This window comes from Geotrypetes seraphini, chromosome 8 (genome assembly GCF_902459505.1).
Source record: "Geotrypetes seraphini chromosome 8, aGeoSer1.1, whole genome shotgun sequence".
NCBI classification, from domain to species: Eukaryota; Metazoa; Chordata; class Amphibia; order Gymnophiona; family Dermophiidae; genus Geotrypetes; species Geotrypetes seraphini.
The window spans coordinates 92664752-92683756 of NC_047091.1; the positions used below are offsets into that span (position 1 = coordinate 92664752).

The window sequence follows — 19005 nt, forward strand, 5'->3', positions numbered from 1 at the left end:
CATCTACTAGAGAACGTATCTTTTGAGTTAATGGCCCAGAACTTTGAAATGCTCTTCCAAACCATATCAGACTTGTATCTAATCTTGAACGTTTCAAATCATATTTCAAATCTTTTTTTATTTTGGGATGCATTTGGTTAATAGTTTTCATCTAATTTGCTTATATTTCCGGCAGGACTCAATGAGAATCAATATTTAGTAGCTGGGACCTCTTCAATATCTTTGTGAGCGACATTGCTGAAGGGTTAGAAGGAAAAGTTTTCCTTTTTGGGGCCGATACCAAGATTTATAACAGAGTGGACACCGAGGAGGGAGTGGAAAACATGAAAAAGGATCTGCAAAAGTTAGAAGAATGGCCTAATATCTGGCAACTAAAATTTAATGCAAAGAAGTGCAGAGTAATACATTTGGGAATTAGAAATCAGAAGGAGCTGTATGTGCTGGGATGTGAGAGGCTGATATGCATGGATGGGGAGAGGGACCTTGGGGTGATAGTATCTGAGGATCTAAAGGTGAAGAAACAGTGTGACAAGGCAGTGGCTGTTGCCAGAATGATGCTAGGCTGTATAGAGAGAGGCGTAGCCAGTAGAAGGAAGAAGGTGTTGATGCCCCTGTACAGGTCGATGGAGTATTGTGTTCAATTTTGGTGACCGTATCTGGCGAAAGATATAAAAAAGACTTGAAGCGGTCCAGAGGAAGGCGACAAAATTGGTAGAAAGTTTGTGCCAGAAGACGTATGAGGAGAGACTGGAAGCCCTGAATACGTATACCCTAGAGGAAAGGAGGGACAGGGAGATATGATTCAGACGTTCAAATACTTCAAAGGTATTAACGTAGAACAAAATCTATTCAGAGAAAGGAAAATGGTAAAACCAGTTGGGCATAATTTGAGGTTGAGAGGTGGTAGATTCAAGAGTAATGTTAGGAAATTCTTCTTTACGGAGAGGGTGGTTGATGCATGGAATGCGTACCATATATAAATGTGTGGCATGTGTACTGTATATAAACATTCAGTTGAGGACGGGCTGGGGAGGGTTTTGATGGCTGGGATGGTTAAGATGGGCTGAAGTGAGCTTTGATAGAAACTCCAGTTGATAGAACCTAAGCATACTACTGGGCAGGGCTCGGGGTTTCTGGCCCAGAAATATCTAAGAAAAAGGACCATTTAAACTAAATTAATTTATGGAACACACTATGATTGGGCAGACTGGATGGACCACTCAGGTCTTTATCTGCCGTCATTTACTATGTTACTATACTTTACCTGTCTTATGCTATTAGTAATGTAATTTCATATTCCTCTTTTAGGACTGTACATTTCATTTTTACTTTAATCCTAGTTCCTATTTTAAATGTACACCGCATAGATGCATTTGCCAAAGCGATATATCAAGTACTGAATAAACTTGGAAACTTGGGTCTTCAAACACGCTAATGCCTGCTCCGAACTGGCATTAAGTTTCAGTAGTAAGGACAGCTTTGTTTTCTGCGATGTTCTTTGAGCATTGGGAGGGAAAAGGAGATGATCTCATCAACATTCTGTTTGACTACATTCGTATGCTATGTGCACTAAACTTTGGCACACTAATTATCTCCCACACCAGAGTCCTCTAAGTATTCTGCACTCACTAATGTGCCAATTGCTTCTACTGTGTTTCCCCGAAAATAAGACCTATCCCAAAAATAAGCCCTAGCAGGATTTTTGGGGTAGGTCTTAATATAAGCCCTACCCCTAAAATAAGCCCTAGTCCCAGGATTCGCTGGCAGTTTCTCTTCCCTCCCTCCCTCCCATCCCTTGTGCAGTCGAACCCTTGATCGAGCACCGCCTCCCCCCGAACAACCGCCGCACAGCCGAACCCCCATCCTTCCCTTCCTCCCATCCATATCCCACCATCTGTGAGCGAGCCCTACATACAGTACCTTCCGAAGCAGTGTTGGACCAGCAGCACTCTAAACAGGCTGCATTGTCTTTGTCCACCCGTGAATTCACTTTGCTGTGTTACTGATGACATCATCAGTAACGCGTAGAGTGAATTCATGAGCTGACAAGGCCGAAGCAGCCTATTTAGAGTGCTGCCGGCCCGACGCTGCTTAAGGAGGTATGTAGGGCTTGCGGTCAGCGGGGTTTGGATGGGAGAGAGGGAAGGATGGGAGTCCGGCTGCGTGGTGGGTGCAGGTGCTCGGTGGGGGGTTGCTCGCTCACGGGTTCTGTTGCAGAAGGGATGGGAGAGAGGGAAGGGAAGCTGGGCAAGGGTCCTGCTGCACGAGGGATCGAAGCTGGGTAAGGGTCCTGCTGCACAAGGGATGGGAAGGAAGAGAAGCTGGGCAAGGGTCCTGCTGCACGAGGGATGGGAGGGAGGGGAGGAAAGATGCTGCACATGTGGGGGAGAGAAAGGAAAGAGGAAGAATTGAGGTGAAGGAGAGGAAGGGAGAGATGATCATGTACATACCCCAAAAATAAGACCTAGTGCAGACATGGGCAACTCTGGTCTGAGGGCCGGAATCCAATCGAGTTTTCAGGATTTCTCCAATGAATATGCATGAGATCTATTTGCATGCACTGCTTTCAATGCATATTCATTGGGGAAATCCTGAAAACCCGATTGGATTCCAGCCCTCGAGGACCGGAGTTGCCCACTCCTGATCTAGTGCCTTTTATGGGTCTAAAATTAATATAAGACACTGTCTTATTTTGGGGGAAACACGGTAGCACCTGCATTATGTTTGTTTTTGAGCATTGGCCTGTAGGTTCTTAAACCCAGCTTCCTGCTCATATCAGGATTTTTTTCTGACACTAGTGCCTACATGATGTTGTTAAAAAGTGTCGTGTTTAACCAAACACTTGCTAGCATTATATGATGTATTGTTTTATAGTAAGGGTGGGGTGGGGTGTTGAAGAATGTAATGGTTCATTTTTGCCAGTAATATTGTTTTTATTTTAATATTGTTTTGTTTAATATTTTTGTTATGGTATTTGATGTATTCGTTTTATAGTGTATACAATTGTTATGAGCTGCCTAGGTTTTAGGCAGAATATAAATCAATAAATCCTTAATCCTTGGATATCTGTCAGTGTACAAGATGTGGAGGTAAATAGTTTCCTTATTATTTTTACTAGTTCTGGACAAGTGTCGATCCAGGATAGACAAACCTTTCATCTGATACCTGGAGAGGAGGGAGGATTTAAAAAAAAAAAAAAAGGAATTATGAAAACCATTAATTCACCTCAAGGAGACACCCCTGATGGCTTGGATCTCCACCTTCTTCTTCAGCACCTCCTTTATCTGACCCTTCTCTGGTCCTTTCTTCACTTTTTCACGCCCAATCAGGTACAGGTGCTTGGGGGTCACCATGAAGTCCCGCTTTATTGACTGAGATGTGGGTAGAAGCAGAAAGAATTGGTATAAAAAGACAGGAAGAAAAGTCAATTTTCTGATCTGGATAATGCCTATGTGTCACTGCTGCCTAGCTTCCATGACCCAACTATCTCTTAGTGATCCAACTTTCTGTCACTCTTTTCTCTGTGACATGTCTTTATTTTGGATGTACAGATTCCTCCTGCTCCTTTGGTCCTAAGCTCAAGAGGAACTGGCCCCTATTGGGAAACTACTAATACTACTATTTATCACTTATATAGCACTGAAAGGCATATGCAGCGCTGTACATTTCGGCAATTAATAGGTGGTCCCTGCTCGGAGGAGCTTACAATCTAACTTGGACAGACAGAAATGAAATAGGGTTGGGAATGGGTGAGACGAGAGGAGTTAGTTGAAAGCACTCTCAAAGAGGTGGGCTTTTAACTGGGTCTTGAACACTGCCAGAGGTAGAGCCCACCGTAGGGATTTGGGGCAGCTTATTCCAAGCATACAGCACAGCAAGGTACAAGGGACAGAGTTGGCAGAGGAAGAGAAGGGCATAGATAGGAGGGACTTACCAGCTGAGCAGCGCTCGCGGGAGGGGGGGGGTGAGGGAAGCATAGGGGGATATAAGTGAAGAGAGATAGTGAGGGACAGCTGATTGAGTGCATTTGTAGGTCAGTAAGAGGAATTTGAATTGTAATTGGAAATGGATGGGAAACCAATGAAGTGATTTTAGGAGAGGGGTAATGTGCGTATTGCGGTTCTCACGGAATATGAGATAATGAACCTCCATTCAAAGCTATCCTGGCATTTTCATCTATTTCATATCCTATTTCAACTTACCTAGGCTGATCACCAAGAGCCACAAATCAGTGCTCCCTTTAGAATTCAGCAATTCTGGAACCTAAGCCTGGCCACTAGATGTAATTATTTTACAATGACTAGAGTCTCTTTCTCCCCCTCACAGAAGCTGTGAATGCTCCCTCCACAGCAGTCTTAGCCAACACAGATGGCAGAAGACCTGACCCTGGATTCATTCAGACTAGGTCCTTTATATTCCTGTGTGCAGCATTGCAACTAAGCTATCAGGGCAACCTATTACTCCCAGTTTTCTAATTTACTACTCCTGACTCACTTTCATTTTTTTCTCCCTGTGATTTGTTTACCTAATTTGGCCATTCCTCTTACCTGTCACTTCCTCTCCTCTGTCAGCTTTCATCCTCTTCTCCCATTGTTCTGTGACCTCTTCCCATCTCAATCTCAGCTAGCTTTTGATGTCTTCTCTCATAGTTCTCTATCATAGCTTATATTCACTGTTTGTCAGTGACCTAAACAAAGATGCCTGTCCCTCAGAGGCCCACCTGAAAATATTTTCAGCTGTGAAGTAAAAGAGGTATCGCCTCTGTGCATTTTATTGCTTTTTTGTCATCCTCACGGATCTTGCCAAACCACATACCTTGAATCTTCTGTCATACTTGTTGATAGAGGCAGCAAAATCTATCCGTTCCCTCTTTCCTGTAAACTGGCGAAGTTCAGGCTTCTCTTCCATGCCCAGATAGTCACCCACAAAATTTCGGTTGATGCTGTTCCTCCTGCGCTCCTTGAAGTTATACAGAAAGCTGGAAGCTGGGTGGGAAAAGTGACAAATGGCTTGTTAGCATGGGATGTTCTTAAGTTTAACTAGATCTTGGTTAACTTTGAGAACTTGTTATGATCAAGGAAGTTCATGTTAATTTGAAATTTGCCTTGTTTCTTCTTTTTTTTTTTAAATCTCTTTGTTTTGAAAATAAAGACTCATACAAGAGGGCAAGTTACAAACAGGCCCTGTGCCTAAATTTCAAAGGGAAAGTATATCCATCCTTTCTCATTTGAACAGCATCCATAGTTTCAAATGACATCGTATCTACTTTTTTCTATGGATAGTTTTTTTTACTCAGAAATAACATGGAGCATCAAATTTACAAATGTTGAACTCAGATTCCTCTGAGAATTCCCCATAAAAAGTCAATTAAAAAACAAAGTAAAACTCATCCTCTCTTTTTAAAATATTGGAAGACACACCTCCTTTTTAAAAAATTCTTTATTGATTTTCTAAACTTCAAAAGTGCAATACACAAATCTATATCTATATCATATAATAAGTTGTTAAAAGCACATTCATCTTACAAATATGCATAACCAACCATTTTTTTCCCTCCCACCCAATGATTATTCAATAAAACACAGAAACATAGACTATACCAATAAACTTACCCTATTCAGATTAAAAATATCCTCCCACCCCAGTCAAATTAGGACAGAAATAGCCCCTCCCCCTTCCTGGATGTGTACGAAAATAAATCAAAACTGACTCATAATCAAAGACCTACTATAGTGAGGTAATATATGATGTCAACGGCCCCCAAACCAGCTTAAATAAATTACTGTGCTCCAAACTATAGGCATTCATTTTTTCATATCTTTAGCTAGAGCACAAATTTGCCCATCAGAAAGGAAAATTTAGGTGGTCATAGTTCTTCCAATTTCGGGTTACCATCTGCATGGCTGTCCCGATCATGACAAGAAAAAGGTGGCATTTATAACGATCCATAGGGGGTTTAACATGTAATAACGTTCCACATATGACCGCCTCATACATCAGTGGAATTGATGATTCCAATATGTTGTTAATCGTACTCCATATTGACTTCCAAAAGTTAAGTATCAAAGGACAATAGAACAACAGATGATCCAGTGTCCCTATGTCCAGATGACAATGTTAGAATCGGAAGACACACCTCCTGATCCATATGGTCCAGGAGTCTGCCTCGCCAAACCATTCAGGAGTGGTCTATCTGGCATCATCTGCTGGAGACAGAGAAATGCTGAGGAGCTTCAGCTGCACTCTACCCTTATAGGACAGAGAATAACTTTGTATTTTCTTTCTCCATCCACTGGTCGATGGGTATAACCTTAAGTTTCCAAACTGGTCTGGTGAGGATGCTAAGGAATAATGCTTTTTAATGTATCTTACTTTTAAACTTGGCCCACAATGAGTCAGATATGACTACAGTAGGTTGCCTCATATGGAGGTAACTTCATTCCAGGTGTGCTCCAGCTGTGAATATGTGGAGGGCAATTTTCATTAATCATTTACTGGAGTAAATATTGATTTAACCTTCACTGTCTGAAAATTGCCAAGTTGCCTGCTTAAAAGTATATGTGGTGAGTAAACAGTAGGTGATCTTGTAGGTTTGCTTAGGTCAAGAGAGGGAAATAATAATTATTGATATTATTGTTAATATTTATAAAACTACCTCATCATGTATAAATTTAAGGTGAGTAATAAAATATATAACGCTAGAAATATTTAAAATAGAACACAAACATGTATATCAGTGTATGAGATGCTCCAGTAGGTGCTTATAAAATTGACTCAGTGTAGACGCACATAAATGGAGGTCTGAATGGCGTAGTGAAGGTAGGAGGTGCCAGGGGTGAGCGTGGGGGCACCCTTCCCAAACCCCCTGTACCACTGAGAACCCTATGCAAATATATCACTAATAGCTCATTAGTATTTAAATGAGTTCTCCTAGCGATGCACAAAAAGGGAACCTCCTCATTTCCAGTCGCTAATTACAAGCAGCTTTGGAGGTCTGCTATTGATTTTTAATCATGGGTTCCTGAGGAAGGGACGTTGTTCCTGAAACCAGGCTAGGTTGAACCTGGTTCTGCGGTGCTCCATCTGTCTTGCTCCCGCTCCCTTAGACGTCGGATGAAGTTTCTTTGAAGCTAAGTTGCTTTTTTGATTTTTGTTGGGAGTCTGTCTGGGGGGTTCCCTGAGTGACTGCAGTTCTTTATTTCACCTTAAGTCACCTGTGTTCATTGTGCACTGTTTTTATGGTGATAGTGTTATTTGATTTAAAACACACCCTTGGTACCCCATGATGGTGTGTAGGTGGGGGCTTGTCAGCCTCTACCTTTTCGCATGAAGCGTTGGAGCTCGCTCCTGTTGCTGTACCTGCGCACTGAGGGTCCTATCACAAATATTTCTTTAATCTTTTGCCAGTATTGATGATTAATTGTTTGCTGGTGTTATTTCAGTCCTGCAATCACTCATGGAATCCTTGACCATTTTTTGCCTTATTGTTGGGCTGTTTTAAAAGGCACAACAAAGGCTTGTGCTTTTTACTTTATTTTTAGTTGTTATATCTGTTCTGTGGGGCTCTTAAAGTCCCCCTCCCAAGAAATGAGAAGGGAGGAGCGATGCACAGCCAGTAGGACTACAGTTGCAGGGGGGGGAGGGGGAGGGATGGGTGACCAGGGAGGGACCTGGCACCATCAAATGTAGCACTTTGGGGTCACAGGAAAGTTCAATTAATCTAGGCCTTGGTAGCCATCTAGTCCTGAGGGACTCCCCAGCCAATCGGATTTTCATGATATCCCTAATGAATATGTATGTGTCTTAACAAGGCATGAAAAATGTAGGATGGTTGCTGGGTTCATCCTCTTTAAGTCCATAATAGGTTATTGATGAGATCTTTCAAAAAGCTATTTTCACATTGACCTGAAGAAGGCAGCAGAGCTCTAGAGAACTGGTCACAAACGTATGAAGGGAGTCCTGTTAAAAGGTCTCACCTTCAGCTTGTTTATAAGACCCTATTTCTTACTCATTTGGCCCCTCCCACCACTCCACCATTCAGCCTGGTTTTCAGAACATCTCTGATAAAATATACTGGCCTAAATCAATCCAGTTCTTAAACACAATAAGAAGGAAAGGTATCTGGTTTGCTTTATCCAGATAATCAGTGGAACCTACCAGGATACGTATGTGTCCTGCTGTGAATATATCTGAACAGCTTTTGGACAGTGATTCTTATGACCACAGTTATCTGGGTAACTGTAATTGCCCTCAGTATCTCCTCTTTTTATCTAGGTAAATTTTTTTTTTGTTGGCAACAATTTTTAGCCAGTGAATGGGTGCAGATTGGAAATTTGAAACAATAGAGTTTTTTTTCCCAGTTATCTCTAAAACTTAGCCAGACAAGTTGCTAAACACCTCAATGTATAGTAAGCAACAACTTAAATACATCTCCTACCTTAGTGAGCTATTTTACTGATACAAGTGAGAAAATGATAACACATGTATGTGGCTGCAACCCTGGCAAATAATTTGACAATATTTATTGCTAATAACAGGGCTTTCCCATTTGCAATTTCTTCCATAATCCTGATATCTTCCTTACCCTCTTCCCTCATTTGTTCATATTTCCTCCTGGCATTGTGCTTCCTCCAGGCTTTCTGGATAGTCCTTGCAAAGGCATCAAATTTCCTCTCTCTCATTTCTTCTAAGAGGAAAAGCTGAAACAGAAAACACAAGTGTAAAAACTAAATCTCAAAAGGAAAAGGAGTAAGAACATAAGAATAGCCTTACTGGGTGAGAACAATGGTCCATGAAGGCCAGTAGCCCATTCTCATGGTGGCCAATTTAGGCCCCTAGTACCTGTCCAAAACCCAACGAGGAGCAACATTCCATGCTACTGATCCAGGGCAAGCAGTGGCTTCCCCCATGTTTTTCTCAATAACAGACTATGGACTTTTCCTCCAGGAAATTGCCCAAACCTTTCTTAAAACCAGCTACGCTATCTGTTCTTACCACAACCTCTGGCAATGCGTTCCAGAGCTTCTCTGAGTGAAAAAATATTTCCTCCTATTGGTTTAAAAAAATATTTCCCTGTAACTTCATTGAGCACTGAAGAGACATGTGTCCTGTCACCTTGATATAAAGCTTGGCTGCCTAGAAGCATGGCCAGCCCTATAATACAATTTTATTTCAGTTTTTATGTTCTGTAATTTCAGAAGTGTGTGTTTGTTGTTTTTTTTTGTTGTTGTTTTTAAGTCTGGAGAGTTCATACTTGTCATTGGGCTGGCAGTGTGGGGGACACCCCACCCCACCTGCTTTGGGCCCTGTTATACATGGCTATGGTCATGCTTATGACTATTTAAAAAATATATATGCAGCATTATGTTTTATTCAAACTTGTTATACCACTTGTTCATACGACTGGTGCAAGCAGTTTACAAATATCTATTTAATATAAAAGAACTCCATCTTAAAATAGGAAATACCTAAACTACACAAAAACCAAAGATACAGAGCAACATTCAAACATATAATGAATACTGTAATACATCATTTACTAATGTCAAATCACAGGAGAGCTAACTGGAGGCCCATAAGTCAATTAGAAAATATGAATAAGCTCAGAGTTGTCTGTCAATTAACTTTATCAAATTTGGGAGCATCGGTAGGTTTCTATTTCTTGAACTCAGTTGCCAGCTCTTTCTTGCATTATGATAAATCTCTTTGAACTTTCATCTTTTTGAATACAAAAGTGCCTAAAATCGTTCTTTGGCTCCACCTTGTGGTATGTGTAATTCTTTATGCTGTGGTGCTTATTACAATGTTCCTATTAAGTCCATTTTCAGTACAATAGTTTTTTTTTTTGCACTGAAGCAGCAGTGTTAGGCTTTTGAGTCTCATTTCATGTTTTTTTCAGAAGTTTAGAGTCTCAGGGAAAAAAGATAGTCATGAGCCAAAAAATACTTTTCACCCCCCTCCCAAAAAAAAAAAATTATTGGCTCATTTTTTTCCATGGTTAGCTGCTATGCTCTGAATTCATATATAGCATGGATAAATGTCTTTCTGAGGCATGATGTGTGTGTGGGGGGGGGGAGTGGATTTTATTAAAGGCACTTATATGAAAGGTCCAAAATAATACCTATCATGCCTATTTTACTGAGGCCAATGAGAGAAAAAAAAATTACTATAGTTAAATCAAAGTTAACATATAAAAATATATTGTAGAGAGATTTTTAAATTATTGTTTTAATATTTTGCAAACTTTCATAATTTAATAATATTTTGATAATGTATAATTTTTTAAAATAAGATGCTTTTACTATGTTTTAACAATTTGTACATTATGAGTGCAAAATAAAATGAAAGTTTTTTAGGCATTTGGATAGATTCTCTTTTAACCATGAAGGATCAGGTTTTATGTCATTAAACCTGCTTTCTTTCAGATGCAGCTTTTAAGTAGATTAAAACCAATGCTGTTCCCATATAATTTTCATCTTGTAGTTAGGAGTTGTATTGCAAAGGTTTGATTATTATAATGCACTGTACAGTGGAACCTTGGTTTGCGAGCATAATTCATTCCAGAAGCATGCTCGTAAACCAAAGTACTCCCATATCAAAGCACATTTCCCCAGAGAAAACAATGGAAACACGGGCGATTCGTTCCACATCCCAAAAATGACCCCCCATCCCTTAGGCGCACTTCAACCCCAGCCCCGGGAACCGGTTTCGCCCATCCCTAAGAACCAGCATCACTCCCCCCGGCCAAATCCTTACCGCGATCGGGCACCGGCATGCAGCACCAACTCGCAGGACGTGCCGGTGCAAAAAGAGCCTGCCGCATGCCACTTGCCGCTGATTCTTCTGGGCCTTGAACATCTGTGCATGCTCAAGGCCTTTCGGCTCCCGCTCTCTCTGAGATTCTAATGAGATTCTTGGGGCTCCTTTTTACTAAGGTGCACTAGTGGACTTAGCGCGCGCTACAATGCCGCATGCGCTAGACGCTAACGCCTCCATACAGCTTGTGATAGTATTTTTCGTTTAGCGCGTGGTTTGCACGCGCTAATCTTCAGCGCTAAAAACTCTAGCACATCTTAGTAAAAGGAGCCCTTCTTGTCTTTGAGAATCTCATTAGACTCTCGGAGAGAGAGGGAGCTAGGAGGCCTTGAGCATGTGCAAATCTCAAGGCCCAGCAGAATCAGCAGCAGGCTCTTTGGGCACCGGCACGTCCTGTGGGTTGGCGCTGTGTGCTGTTGCCTGTTCAAGGTAAGGGTTTGGGTGGGCAGGCGGGCCGGGGAGGAGCGATGCTGGTTCGTGGGGGGGGGGGGGTGATGCCAATTCTCGGGGGCGATGCCTGGCATATCAAGTCAACGCTCGATTTGCGAGGCAAGATTTGCAAGAGTGTTTTGCTCATCTTGCAAAACACTCGCCAACCGCGTTACTCACAAACTGAGGTTTGACTGTATTTGGGTATGTTATCATCCAAATATAGATCTTTACAAGTGATTCAGAACGTTACAGCACATTTAATCTTTGGCAGCAGTAAATTTGAGCATGTTACACCTTTACTACGAAAATTGAATTGGCTAACTTTTAAATCTGGTTATTTTATTTATTTTAGTATTTATAAACCACTTATAGCAAGGGTAGGGAGCTCCGGTCCTCGAGAGCCGTATTCCAGTCGGGTTTTCAGGATTTCCCCAATAATATGCATGAGATCGATTTGCATGCACTGCTTTCAATGCATATTCATTGGGGAAATCCTGAAAACCTGACTGCAATATGGCTCTCGAGGACCGGAGTTCCCTACCCCTGACTTATAGCCTAATTGGTTTACATTCAGGTACTCATGTATTTCTCCTGATCTATCCCAGTGGGCTCACAATCTGACTATTCTACCTGGGGCAATGAAGTGTTAAGTGACTTGCCCAGGGTCACAAGGAACAGTGCTGGGCTTGAACCTGCAACCTCAGGGTGCTGAGACTGCAGTCCTAACTAGGATTGCCAGATTCCCTCTTTAAAAAAAAGAGGATATTTGGCCCCGTCTTGTTGCGCCTCAGCCCCAGCCCATTCCACCTCTAACTCTGCCCTATTGCTCCCCAAGCCCTGCCCCCCGCTGAACCTCCTGTCTCCTCCAAGATCTGGAGGGCCTCTGCGCATGTGATAACATCACGTAGGGCCGCCATCAGGGCAGTTCTACCAGTCCTGCATTCAGGGGCCCGGAGCTGACAGGGGGCCCGGGCTCCCCCAGGGTCGCAAGCATAGTCTCCTCTCCTTCTCCTTACCTGCCCTGCCGCAGAACACAGCCGAACGGAAGTCTTCCCGATGTCAGTGCTGACGTCGGAGGGAGGGCTTAAGCAAAGCCCTCCCTTCCTCCGATGACAGCGCTGAGATCGGGAAGACTTCCGGTTGGCTGCTTTGCGGCAGAGCAGGTAGGGAAAAGGCAGTCGTGTACCGAAGTGTGTGTGTGTGTGGGGGGAGGGGCGGTCCGCCCCGGTGCAGCCATGGGGGGGAGTGTGCACAGCCTGTCAGGTCCCCTTAGCCTTGTGGCGCTTCCCCTGACTGACCGACAACAGGCCCGGCCGACAAACTTCCCTGCCCTGTAGCAGCGAATCTAAATTACCTTCTTACAGCAGCTTCAATACTCCAGCTGCTGTAAGAAGGTAATTTAGATTCGCGACTACAGGGCAGAGAGGTTTGTCCGACCGGGCCTGTTCTGTTGTCGGTCGGGTAGGGAAGTGCCACAAAGGTAAGGGGCAGGGAGGGAGAAAGGGAGGAAAGGTGGAGTGGAGAAGAAAAGACGCTTTAGGAAAATGGGTAAAGCTGAGGGGGGAGAAGGCCGCTGAAAGCACTGGGGAAGACAGAAGGGGGAGAAGGACCCTGAAAGGGCATGGGGAACACAAAGGGGTGGAGAAGGATGCTGAAAGGACATGGGAAGATGGGGGGAGAAGGACGCTGAAAGGGCATGGGGAAGACAGAGGGGGGATAAGGACCCTGAAAGGATATGGGGAAGACAAAGGGGTGGAGAAAGATGCTGAAAGCACATGGGGAAGACAGAGGGGGGAGAAGGATGCTGAAAGGACATGGGGAAGACAGGGGGGAGAAGGACACTGAAAGCAAATGTGGAAGACAGAGGGAGGAGAAGGATGTTGACAGGACATGGAGAAGATGGGGGGGAGAAGGACGCTGAAAGGAAATGGAGAAGAGATAGTGGGGAGAAGACACTGGCAGGGAAGAAGACAGAGATGCCAGACTATGGGGGGAGTGGAGGGAAGAAGATGGGTGCCAGACCAATTTGGGAGGGGGGAGAAAGGGAGAGGCACAGTAACAGAGCAAATGGAAGATGCAGAAAGAAGAGAGACAGTGGATGGAAGGAATTAAATGAGAACTTGAGGAAAGCAGAAACCAGGCAACAAAGGTAGGAAAAAATTTTTTTTTATTTTTTTTGCTTCAGGATAAAGTAGTATATTAGTTGTGTTGATAAAAATTTATAAACATTAGAGGCTCTGGTAGAAACCCGTTTACAAAGTATGTATTCTTCCCAATTAATATTTCCAAATTAATAGTCTTTTTGCTTATTTTTAAATGGGTTTCTACCAGAGCCTTTAATTCAGTAGCATAATTAAATGAAATAACTATTTCTGTAGTTTATAGGGACGGGCGGGGACGGAGGGGATTCCTCGCGGGGACGGAGGGGATTCCTCGCGGGGATGGGTGGGGTCAGAGGGATTCCTCGTGGGGACGGGTGGGATTTCTGTCCCCGTGCAATTTAAACATGCACCTTTCTTCCTCCATCCCATAACACACACAGCCTGGTGGTGATGATTATCAGATTGATTCATGAATATATAATGATGTTATGAGTGTGCACCTCTTCCTTCCCATCCTCCTTAGCATGTCACATACAGCATGTTACATTACACAAAGTCTGCTAACCTTTTCCCTAATGTCTGCTAACCCTAGCCCTAACCACTAGGCTACCCCACTTAATACAATACAATATGGTGTCTTGTATCCCTCAATTCTCTACAAGGAATCTATGCAGTTTACAATAAGACTTTGATTGGATTTTTGGGTTACAATATTGCGTGAGTTCATGTGGTGTTTAAGTGAAGAGGTGATGGATAGGAAGGTGGACCTCCTGGCTACCCAGTACAATTTAACTGGGCTGGAGCTTGTCCTGCCTGGTTAAATCATTTTGAATATTGACTTTGGAGTGAACAGCCATTTGTTTCTACCCTGCAAAACATTTACCCCATGTCCTCCCACATTCAAATACAAGCGGTGAGGTTTTTGTAAATCATGCAAACATACCGATTCTGGGTTTTTTACAAACACTTTGGTTTTTCCCATCTGATACTGATCTTCATCCATGTTAACAGATCTCAGTAGGAGCTGCACGCCCTTTCGTTCATCCCCATGCCACCTTGGCCAGGTTTCAGGGGTCAAAATTGCATACCTGGGTGAGGAAAGGTTTGTTAGTTACAGCCATACAGTAGTTCACTTCACTTAGTTCTTTGGATTTAGCTCATACCTTTTCTTAGTAGTTGAAAACCAATTACATTCAGTACAGTGGTGTTTCATCTGACTACCCTCTTACAGCAATTCTGAGACCCAATGGAGAGTGGGTAAAACTTCTTATTCTATGTACCCAGAATGCTTCTTTTACTAACATATCCATCTCTTCATTTACCAAATGGTAGGGCATCGAAAATAACTCAGGAAATTAAACAGGCTCTACAGCTTTTTAAAAGTTTTATGTCTTTATAAGATAGAGAGAAGCATTTCAGTTTCTCTGTTCAGCAAGATCTTGAAACTTAACCCCATGTCTTTTAGTTTTAACTCCTGGAGAAGTCAGTAATGAAAACACTGAAATATGACTAAGCATTCCATAAATATTTTTAACAGTGATGTAGGATATGTAATAACCAGCAACATTATTTTTTCTTCAGAGGACCCCAAACTCCATCATGCACCCTAACTCTACAGAAGACTACTCTCAGTGCCATAGGCAGATGGGAGTAACAAAAGCACTCAAACACAGGCAGGTGCCATTGAATGAAGCAATACTTATGGACCTAAAAAAATCATTTGTGCATATTAGGTGATGGAAAGCCAGGAGAGAATGTACAAAGTCAGCTGGAGCATTTGGGTACCTGAAGCAAAGTCACAAGAAGATTTAGCAGAGCTGGATTTAGGTTTTAGTGTCTCTACTACAGGAGTGCAAAGAGGGATTCCTTCTTCAAAGATAAGAAAAGATTCCCTTACAAAGATGGGCCACCCCAAGCCCCTCTTCCAAACATCACTCAGCCTAAGCAGCAGTGTCCTTTCAGATCTGCATTTTTAAAGGTACAGGGGTGGTCTGGTGCCACTTCTGTTTTATAAGGCTCTGAATGCTCTGACCTGTGCTTTTAAGAGGGCAGGTCAAATAGAACACTTAGGCTATGTGGTGCCTAAAATTGCAGAGGACCCTTGATTTTGAAGTCACCTTAAGCAGGTGTCTACTTTTCCTAATTAAAAATCTGGTCCTGAGATCAGTGTGAGAATTAAGTTTTGAACTCTGATTTTCTCACATATTCAGTGTGGATATTCTGGAAACCCAAGCAGCTGGGTATGTCCTTAGAACTGACAGACTAAACACAGTGAATATTTGTGGGGACCATCTGCATACATTTGATCTGAGAGCCAAGTTAATTTGTATAGCAGATCTATTTGTACAGGTTTTCGCAAGGCTAAGATGGATACCTGCCTGGGGTGCCAGCCAACTGTGATTGGGGCCCACATAGTTACTACTACTACTATTTATCATTTCTATAGCACTGAAAAACGCATGCAGAGCTGTACATTCAATATGCAACAGATGGTCCCTTCTCAGAAGAACCTACAATATAATTTGGACAGACAGGACATATTGGGGGGAGTGTTGGGGAAGTTCTTATATAGAATGATAGGATGGGCATAGATAATTTTATAGTGACTGGGAGTTAATAGTTGAAAGCAGCATTAAAAAAATGGGCTTTTAGTTTGGATTTGAATATTGCTAGTTTCTCTTTGCAATGGACAACCTATGTCATTGTAGGGGAGACCCTTCACACCAGCTGCCTGAGGCCTTGTTATTTATATTAGCCAACCACAGTAACAAACAAATATCAATCCACAGTACAAAGACCAGAAGAGAGGCTTTTGTGAAAATCTGTAGGAAAACAAGAAGGCATGGTCATGATTCAAGGTGTGATCATGAATATGTAAAAACAGAAGCAATGGCAATAGCTTTGAAGAATTCAGAAAGGAGTTCTAGAAAGTGAACCAAGAAAAAAGAGACTTGCATATACGGTGATTCACTTTAGGATGGGTTGGGGAGAGGGGGAGGGCATCAATGGAAACTTCAGAAACTTAGAACATGAGGACGTTGCTGAGCACACTTTATGGTATGCATTCTGCAAGCAATGAGTTGGTGGGATAGGCTGGAGTAAGCTTCAACTGCAACTTCAGTATTTGGAACCTAAGGACAGTACTGGGTGGACTTTACGGTCTATGGCCCAGAAATTTCAAAGAAAAAAGACAATTTAATCTATCTTTTACTAAGTTGCTATGAGAGAGGTGGGTGAGAGCTAAGAAACTACAGTATTCATTTACTGTGACTACAGGGTATTAGTTTGGGTGACCATATGATGAGAGGTTTTGGAGTTATGGTGCAAATGTTAATTTTATGAAAGCATTTTTAAGAAGAATGAGCTATGCTATGAATATTAGTGGGTATGACAATATGATCATACTCCCACAAAAAGAACAGAGCCTTTATTCTGACACTGGGGGGAAAAATGTATTCCTGAAATCTTGGACACAGAGATTCTTGTGTTCTAGTATAGATAAAACCTCTAAGACAAACTGAACAAGGTTTGCCTTGATGAGTGTCTGACCTTCTTTCAACCTAACCATCAAAGAATGTAAAATTCCAATAGCAATCCATGGTGCTACATGTCTCCAACTTGCTTGCAGGCTCTGCATCGGGCATTCCTGGCTTGATGTTCCCTCTCCTCTTCTGCCAATGGACATGGGGCTCCCTTTTCTTGCCTCCCTCTTTCAGTCTTGGAACACTGTCTTCTTATGACAGTGGTCTTTGCTAATCTTTAAATAAGGGCCGTTTTGGGTACAAAGGGCTGACAGAGAGAGGACAAATATCTTCCTACTCAGGGCTATGACATCAATAACACTTCATGACATTCATTCACACCAGAACACCTGGCCTTGGTCACATGTGCAGAACACAGATAAACCCTATGCAAATACAAGACCACAACAGAGTAAGGAACACCAACAGCAACCACTATCTCCTCCTCTTCAGATAAGATCCCATGTGCCTTTACCACGCTTTCTTGAATTCAGACACAGTTTTTATTTTCACCTCCTCTAGAGGGAGACTATTCCACACATCTACCATCCTTTCTGTAAAAAAGTATTTCCTTAGATTACTCCTGAGCCTATCACCTCAACTTCATCCTATGCCCTCTTATTCCAGGCCAAATGCATGACCTTGCATTTCATAGCATTAAATCTTATCTGCCAAATTTCAGACCATTCTTCAAGCTTCGCTAAGTCCTTCCCTCAGGTTATTCACACTATCAGGGGTGTCTACTGTATTGCAGATTTTGGTATCATCCACAAAGAGGCAAATCTTACCTGACAGTCCTTTAGCAATATCACTTACAAAAATGTTAAAAAGAAGAGGCCTTCTTCAGTCCTCTGGTACCACTCCTGATTCTAGAGAAGCATTGAAAAAGTTAGCCAGTAGCCAGGGCTTCCCTAAGTTCCTTCAGTACCCTCAGATGTACACCATCCGGCCCCATTGTTTTGTCCACCTTTATTTATCTAGCTCCTCACAAACACAATCTTCTGAAAATCGATCAGAGTCTACCTCACCTCCATCCCTACATGCATTTATCTTCTGCAGTCCTGTTCTCGGCACTTCAGCTGTGAACACAGTACAGAAATATTTGTTAAGCAATTCGGCCCTATCTTTATCAGCTTCTACGTATTTAATAATAATAATAATAATAATTTTATTTTTATATACCGCCAAAGCCATGATAGTTCAAGGCGGTTTACAACAATCAGTGAAGTAGTTACAATTCAAAGTCATCGAAAAAGTTACAATGCAAAGTCAAAGAAGTTACAATGCAAAGTCAAAGAAGTTACAATGCAAAGTCATTGGAAATAAGGTACAGGTTGGGAGGAGAGATACATTAGATTCATAAGTTACAATCGGTTAAACAAATTCTTTTTTATTGATTTTCTAAAATTGAGGTATGATGAGGACTGGTTGATGTTAGCCAGCTAGTCGTTCCATTTACCTGCCTGGGAGGCAAGAGTTCTGTCCAGGAATCTTTTGTAGCGGCAGTCCTTTAACGATGGAAAGGAGAACAAATGAATTCTGCGTTTGGACCTAATGGAACTGTCCAGATTAAATTGAGAAACCAGATACATAGGGGCCAGGCCAAAAATTGATTTATAGCAAAGGCAAAAAAAATTCTCCCTTCATCTTTGATTCTCACAACGCCACTTTTGCACTTCTTTCTGTCATTAATACAGTGTTCCCCTGCAAATTTGTGGTTCACAAATCGCAGACTTGCTCATTTGCGATCTGCTCCGACCGCTTTTTCCTATAGTAAAGTCGGGCTACATTAATCAGGAGCTGCGTGTCAAAGTAGCTCTTGATTGGTGTAGCCCGACTTTACTACAGGAAGAGGCGGCCGGAGCAAACCTGGAGTGATTTTCTTCACCTTCCGGCGCTGCAGCTGCCCTCTCCTGCCTCCCCTGCCTTTTTCCAGATTGACCCACAGTGCCTCTTCCTTACCTTGCAGATCCTGCAATTGTGTGGCATTAATATGATTTTGACTTGCCTCATTGACCTCAAGCCCCAACCAATCTGGTTTAAGGACCTACTATATAAAGACAAACTGCAAACCTCACAGTATTCCTGAAGTAAGCCACAGCATGATGGCTGAAACATCAGTTCTACCTGAGAAG

General features: G+C 42.4%; 1 protein-coding gene across 1 annotated transcript in view; it reads right to left on the reverse strand.

Moving 5' to 3' along the window:
* Window positions 1-19005, reverse strand: part of MYO1F (myosin IF) — a 235841-nt gene that overhangs the window by 70477 nt on the left and 146359 nt on the right. The window contains 4 exon segments of the mRNA XM_033955757.1: window positions 3226-3371; window positions 4816-4985; window positions 8585-8699; window positions 14293-14437. Of these exon segments, the coding sequence (XP_033811648.1) occupies window positions 3226-3371; window positions 4816-4985; window positions 8585-8699; window positions 14293-14437 (576 nt within the window).